Genomic DNA, 7,269 nt, shown 5'->3' with positions numbered 1-7,269 from the left:
TTTTCTGTTTTCTTTTTTTTTTTTTCCTTTTTACAAAGGTGGATGTAAAGATAGAGAAAATGACGGTAGGTGATGAGTGATTATTTAAATTAATTAAATTAAACCTTGACGATATACTTTTTTTAAAAGGAAAATTGACTATGCACTTGTTTTAATGCAAATCTGGCTTTGAAATTATGCCATAGTATATTTATTGCATGATTTATTGATTTTTAAGTTTCAACTAAAAATTATGGATTTTTTGCAGTGATTCGTACTTAATTTATAAAATATTATTTGTTTTAATTTAAAAATTTTATGATTTTGTTTCATAAAATGTGTTTTACAAGTTTCGATTTAAATTTTAACTTATATATCATAACAATTTTTGAAAATATTTTAATATGAGATTGAGATGTCGCAATCCGTCAAGTCCAGCATAAAATATACACAAAACTAAAATTACATCAAATATTAAAATTTTAAAAGTAGATTTTATCGTATATTACTTAATTTTTATTTGATTGATAACTATTTTAATATTTTTTGTAAATATATGCTCTCAATTGATAAAATATTATCTATTTTGATTTAAAAATTTTATTATTTTATTTTTAAAAAATATCTTATAAATTTGAATTTAAAAATATATTTTATATTATAATAGATTCTCGAAGGATGTAACGACACACCACTAACCGATAATAAAACTATGGACCGTAGGTATATGCTTACTTTTAAAATATATTCTACGCTTTCAGTCCAATAAGCAGGTTAGAGATAGGCCAGAAACATTATAAAAGGGCAAGAGATGGTGTAATTTGAGCAATAAGATTCAGTTGGTATTCACTTTGGATTAATCTCAATCTCTCCCTTCCATCTTTCAATTTCTCAGCTGATCTGTATTTCTGTCAGTCCTTCAACAATGGCTACAACTGATGATCATCCAAATGAGCTTGCCCCAATGGATCAAAATCCAACACCCCAAAAAAAGCCCGAAATTACTCGTGTTTGCACATCATTGCAACAACAGTACCCTCCTGATTTTCTAAGAAAGGTAAAACTATAGCTTTTTCCTTTTGTATAAATAACTTTGTTTGATAAAATTAATTTTATATGTAATATGTAACAGGTGTTTGCAGAGCTCATAGCAACCTACTTGCTTGTGTTTGTGACATGTGGATCAGCTGCCATTAGTTCCATTGATGAACAAAAAATCTCAAGGCTTGGAGCTTCAGTTGCTGGGGGACTTATTGTAACCGTAATGATCTATGCAGTTGGCCATATCTCTGGCGCACACATGAACCCAGCTGTTACTCTTGCATTTGCAGCTGCCAGACATTTTCCATGGGAACAGGTACATGTTTTTTCTCTTTTCTTTTAGTTCCTGAAACCACCATGTTTTTTGCTTAGGAAACTATGAAAATAAATAATAATATTAGACAAACAAAAATGAATAGAATCTGATCCAATCATATTGATTTTTTTTTTTTTTTTTTGTTGATGATTTCTGAATCCTGTGGCAAAGGTCGTTAGGTTTCATCGACCGACAATTACTCTGACATGGGCACATGGGAATAAGTGAAGAGGGGTCGAGCCCACGGTTCAAATTGTGGATCATTTTGAACCGTCGAGGTTTAGTGGTTTTGAGCTCAAGCTTCATTTAGCCACAATTAATACATATAAATGTTGGAAAAATTCATGGCCCAAACTATATGCAACATTTATTCTGTTTTTTAACAAATGAAACCGCAATTTGAAAATAAAAAAAGTGTTACAATATTGAAATTTAAACTTAAAATAAATTGAATTAAACTTTGAGTTAATAGAATATTTTTTCAATACACTAAGAATTGATAAATTAAACAAATGATTGGTATTTATCGATATGGAAAATAGAATTATTTGAATTTATTTTTATTTTGTTTTTTTTTCAAAAAATCATAAAAACTTGTGGTTGGAATTTCTCTTTGGAGTACCACAATTAATGACAAAATTTTTGGGACAAACCTTGTTGGGTTCAATTTCTTGCAGGTTCCATTCTATGGTGTAGCTCAACTTACAGGAGCAATCTCAGCATCATTCACACTTCGTGTATTATTGCATCCAATAAAACATGTAGGCACCACATCACCTTCAGGGTCAGATTTTCAAGCTCTAGTCATGGAAATAGTCGTCACATTTTCAATGATGTTTATCACTTCAGCTGTGGCTACTGATACTAAAGCCGTAAGAATAACATCATATGAAAAAGTTTTTTTTCCTGTTTCTTCTAAAATACTCTGTATGATCTTTCCAAAAATTATTCAATTTGGTCATATGATTAAGTTTGAGGAATAATTGAATCTTTCCAGTTTTTATGTTTCCATATTGACAGATAGGAGAGCTAGCAGGCATAGCTGTTGGTTCAGCTGTTTGCATAACTTCAATCTTGGCTGGGTAAGCACACTTTATAACTCTTCATTGATGAGTCTGGTCTTTCATTGTTCCTGTTTTTGGTTAACATTATATGCCCAATTCTTGCTCATATTCATTTTTGAGCCCTTAATCACCCTTAACAAAAGTACAATAGCCTTACAAAGGACAGATTCTTTTTTTTTTTTTTTGGATTAGTTGTGCTTTGTTTATCCAAAGAAAATCTGCTACAATACAACTACTACTAGCATAGAGTAACATTCACTATTTACGTAGCATTCAGTATAATGGTGTTAATATTCCAAGCAGCGCACAAATACTTATTCACTGAGTCTGCAGCAACCAAGCGCAAGCCTTCTAATCGATTCTTGACAGCATCCTGTACTCTAGGCTCTAGCAAACACCTGTTCAGCTGTCTCTTTTCTATCTCTTTACAACCTGTGTTTCCTTTCTCTCTGTGCCTGATGTATACAAGCACTCTAAGCAATTCGCAAGATGAACGAGATCAATGCTTTCCCTTTCATCCTGCTCTCTGCCCACTACCAAGGAAAGATTTATTCTTTCCAAATTGTTTCTTTAAGATTCTCTTGATATTGATTCTCCAATAGATGACAAAAAAAAAAAAAACGGCATCTAGACCAGAACATAAATACATAAACACAAAAAAAGAAGCCATAAAATACTAACAAGTTGTCTAAGAATATGTCTGTCAGACCAATATCAGGTGGATCAATGAACCCAGCAAGGACCATAGGACCAGCTATTGCTAGTGCTCACTACAAGGGAATTTGGGTATATGTTGTTGGACCAGTGATAGGAACGTTGATGGGGGCATGGTCTTACAATCTTATTCGGGCGAAAGACAATTCGGTGCATGCAATCTCTCCACGTTCCTTTTCATTCAAACTTCGTCAAATGAGGAGCCAAGATGGAGAGGTTTAAAACAAAAAACCTTTCAATGATCTTTGAGTTTTTATCCATTGTACGACATCAAGGCCAATCCTCATTCCTAACTACCCTTTTTATCTTCCCTGAAAGCTTGATTATGTATGAGTTTAGTTGTATGTTATAGTAAATAGAATGAAGATTGGATCATAAAATTATGCTGAAGACTGAAGAAACAAGGAAATCTTGCTGCCGCTGCTACTGCAACATGAACCCAAATCTCCCGCTGTTTGCCAAAATGCAGTATGGAAAAAATAGTCCATATATGCCTAAAGTTCAACATTAAAAAAGAAACCATAAAAAAAGAATCAGAAATTCAAAGTCTGTTTTCAGAACCGCCAAAAAAAAAAAAGAGTGAAAGAAAGATTATCATAAAAGTCCATGATATTGGATAAAAAGTACAGAACTGGGAATATGAATATGCCCAGTTCATATTCCCAGTTTTTGGACAATTGAAAAATGACAAAGGAATATTAAAGCTTGGTTATACCCAGTTTTTGAGTAAAGGAATATTAAAACTTGGTTATACTTTATGGGAAATATTTCCTTCTTGTTACTTAATGTCATTAACCAAAGGAGATCAATTTGCAGGATAATAATACCGGTCAAAATGTTCATAGATGTATATTTTTAGGCTACTATGAAACAAAATAATTGTGGTAACTGGAAAGGAACCAAACTTCAATCGGATGGAATTTATACGTAAATAATGCAGCTTTTGAACACGATTATCAGTTTTGTACATCCCAACATGTCGATCTGCCAACTCAAACATGTTATTCCTGAGGCAGCTGTTGGCATCAGTCAGACAATTGATTAATAGTTTAATAGCAAAAGAAGTTTGGGAAAAGAAACATACCTTACGATTATAAACTGTGCATCCTTTGTCCGATCCTTGACGTAATGTCCAACAATAGAAACATTCTTGAAGTCTGCAACACCATAAAAAAATACTTAAAGGAACCCCAGAAAAGAAAAGGAAAAAAGTTCATGATCTGTTAGAACGTAACTAGAGCTGCATCAATTTCATCCAACATCCATTACGAATGAGCTATATAGTGCATCTTATTTTGAACAGAGGTGTGATCCTGGTTACACAGTTCCTCTCATCTTATCTGAACCACGCCATGTTGGAAATACCCTGCTAATAACTTAAGGCAAGTTTAATCTTATCCTCTATACAAGAGATTATTCACCTAAAAAATACTTCAATGAAAGCTTTCACTTCTTGGTAATTTTTTTTATGTTACATTGTGAGTGCTCTTAGTCCTCAAATCAAATTTTAATCTGTTTTTACTATAACTTTTTCCATCTAATGAGATTTCATAGGTCCTTTTATCACCATTTTTCATTATGATTAAACCAATTTTTGAGTTTCATTTTACACTGAGGGCTTGGCAGTTCCTGGTATTCCGAGAGAACTTCAATCAACTGAGCTTACTTCCAAAGAAGAGCGCCTTTCCGGAGGCTGAATTTGATGAATGCAATAATGAAACTCATGGGAATGAGAATCTCGCAGCGAGATGGCGAAAAGCAATTTTAATTGTATAGTTTATGGTCTTAATTCAACATGGCGTATATAACTGAATGCATATATAACTGCAAAATGAAAAGAAATTGATCACGTGATCTTGCTCTGCTGTAATTCAATGGTATGTATTCTTCTACCATCAGCAAATGTGAAATGAAGCTTGCTTCAAGTAACTATGCTTTTATATCTATTTCAACAAAAAATCTATTTATGTAGGATATGCTTTTACATTATATCCCTAGCATATGGATATGATCAAGTCCATTAAACTCTGCTCTTTTGACATACGCAAAATTAACATTACATTTTTTACATCTTGGCATGCGGTTCTTAACAATTCTGCTCTTAAAGCATGTCACATTCTTTCCTGATTTGTCTCGTGAGAGTGTCGAAACTTCCAGGTCGTACGACGGAAGACAGGACTTCGAATTTGGTTCTCTGAGTATAGAATTTAAGGGTTTCATGTTTATTTCCTAAATTTCATCCAACTATACTTAGCCACATTTTGAGGGCTCAACAGCTCGTCTTGGGAGTGCTGGTTCCTTGCTATATCACATCTTTTGCTGTCAATTACTGGAACAGCCGCAAGCTGACCTATGTTCCATTAAATTTCAATGAATCAGTTATCTTATGATGTTTTCTGATGTCTATAAATAATCTTGGGAATTGGAAACTGTTGGGCGATCCAGGGCAGGGATAGCAATTTGATAAACCCAGGGGAAAATAACAGGAATATCCATCACCTTGATGTAGCATCAACATCTCAAATTATGCCTCAACAGTTCTAGAATATTACACTATAATAAGCTGCTGGATTTGGCAGTAGACAAGCTGTTCTAATGTATCGGCTATGATAATTTTAGTTCTTACCTTATCTAGCATTGTCCTAATTTCTTGTGTAGACTTTGAAAAAGTTACTTTTTTACATGAAAGTTTAGGATGAAGGAAGACTTTCCCATTCCAAGGGCAACGTAGATCGCAGACCTCATAAATAACTTATTTTGGATTTACAGATCACCCACCACGAGAGACTGCTGGCAAGATTCGAACATGTTAGGAAAATGGGATCCAGCCTCATGTAAGTGATTTTGGACCAAGTAAAGGCCATGGACCTTGATCTTTCATTTTACACAGAGCCCTAACTACTTAATAAAAAAGAGATGAGGTTGTTTTAAGGGTGTGTCGAAAACCAAGTAGAGAAAGAAGAAAAGTAAAAAAAAAGCAGAAAGAAAAAGGAGAAGGGAGAGTTAGTTGAACGGATGTCGATCCGTGGTCCGATTGAGTTGGAACCTTGTCAGGAGGTTTATAATTCAGAGTTCTACATTCTGAACGGTGAAGATCGGGTTTGAAGCTCTCTAGGAACAAATCTAGGGTGTATTTGTTGAGTTACTTATTTGGTGAGATTTCTTCAATTGTTTCTCTAGTTGTTGTTTAGCTCTAATTTTAGCTAGAGAAGAACTTTGTATTCTTATTATTTGATAGTGAAGATTTTTCTGGTGGTCCGTGATTTTTTCCCTCTATACTGGAGGGTTTTTCATGTAAATCTTGGTGTGCTTTATTTTTTCTACGTTTTTTATTATTGAATGTTGTCTATTGCTTTTGTATTGTTGTGATTATTGCTTCAAGCGCAACAAGTGGTATCAGAGCGAGGGTTATTTTGAGACATCGATACAGAACCAACCCAGGATAGAAGTAAATTCTGTTTGAGATCATGGAAGGTGATACAGGTTCCATGATAAAATTGACAGCATCAAATTATTCAATTTGAAAGCCTATGATGAAGGATCATTTATAATGCAAAGATTTGTATGAGCCAGTATTGGGTGATTCGACTAAACCAACAGATATGAAAGATAAAAGCTAGAAAAAGCTAGGTAGAAAGACGCTGGCTACAATCAAAAAATGGGTTGATATCAGCGTGTTTCATCATGTAACGTAAGAGTCAGATGTTCACTTTGTTTGAAAAAAATTGACAGCATTGTATGAGAAAAAAATAGGTATGAATAAAGTTATGCTTGTTAAAAAGCTTGCAACTTTATAGTACAGAGATGGACGATCTGTTATAAAGCACTTGAGTGATTTTCAAGATATATTTAATCGGATGACTACTATGGAGCTTAAGATGGATGATGAAATGAAGGCGTTATTTCTTTTGGGTTCATTGCCAGACAGCTGAAATACTCTAGTTGTGACCGTTCTTAATTCAGCTCTTGATTATAAGGTGACATTGGAGATGGTAAAGAACAGTATGCATAATGAAAAAACAAGGTAAAAAGATGTAGATCCTGGGAATCAAGCTTTGGTCACAGAGAACAGGGGTAAAAACATCGACAGAGGTCAAGACTCAAAAAGTCGTGGTAAGTCTAAACATAGATCCAAGTCTAGAGGTAAAGTGAAGT

General features: G+C 33.8%; 1 protein-coding gene across 1 annotated transcript; it reads left to right on the top strand.

Moving 5' to 3' along the window:
• The first annotated feature begins 748 nt into the window (after window positions 1–748).
• Window positions 749–3,654, top strand: LOC111315984 (aquaporin NIP2-1-like). Its single transcript, XM_022918000.2, has 5 exons — window positions 749–1,036; window positions 1,112–1,336; window positions 2,014–2,208; window positions 2,357–2,418; window positions 3,108–3,654. The coding sequence occupies exons 1-5, from the start codon at window positions 905–907 to the stop codon at window positions 3,334–3,336; spliced, it is 843 nt and encodes a 280-aa protein (XP_022773735.2). The 5' UTR covers window positions 749–904; the 3' UTR covers window positions 3,337–3,654.
• Window positions 3,655–7,269: the final 3,615 nt, after the last annotated feature.

This window comes from Durio zibethinus, chromosome 24 (genome assembly GCF_047325235.1).
Source record: "Durio zibethinus cultivar Kanyao isolate XHJ-2024 chromosome 24, ASM4732523v1, whole genome shotgun sequence".
Classification (NCBI taxonomy): domain Eukaryota; kingdom Viridiplantae; phylum Streptophyta; class Magnoliopsida; order Malvales; family Malvaceae; genus Durio; species Durio zibethinus.
Note: the sequence above shows the minus strand (reverse complement) of the source record. Positions and strands in the feature narration are given on the sequence as shown.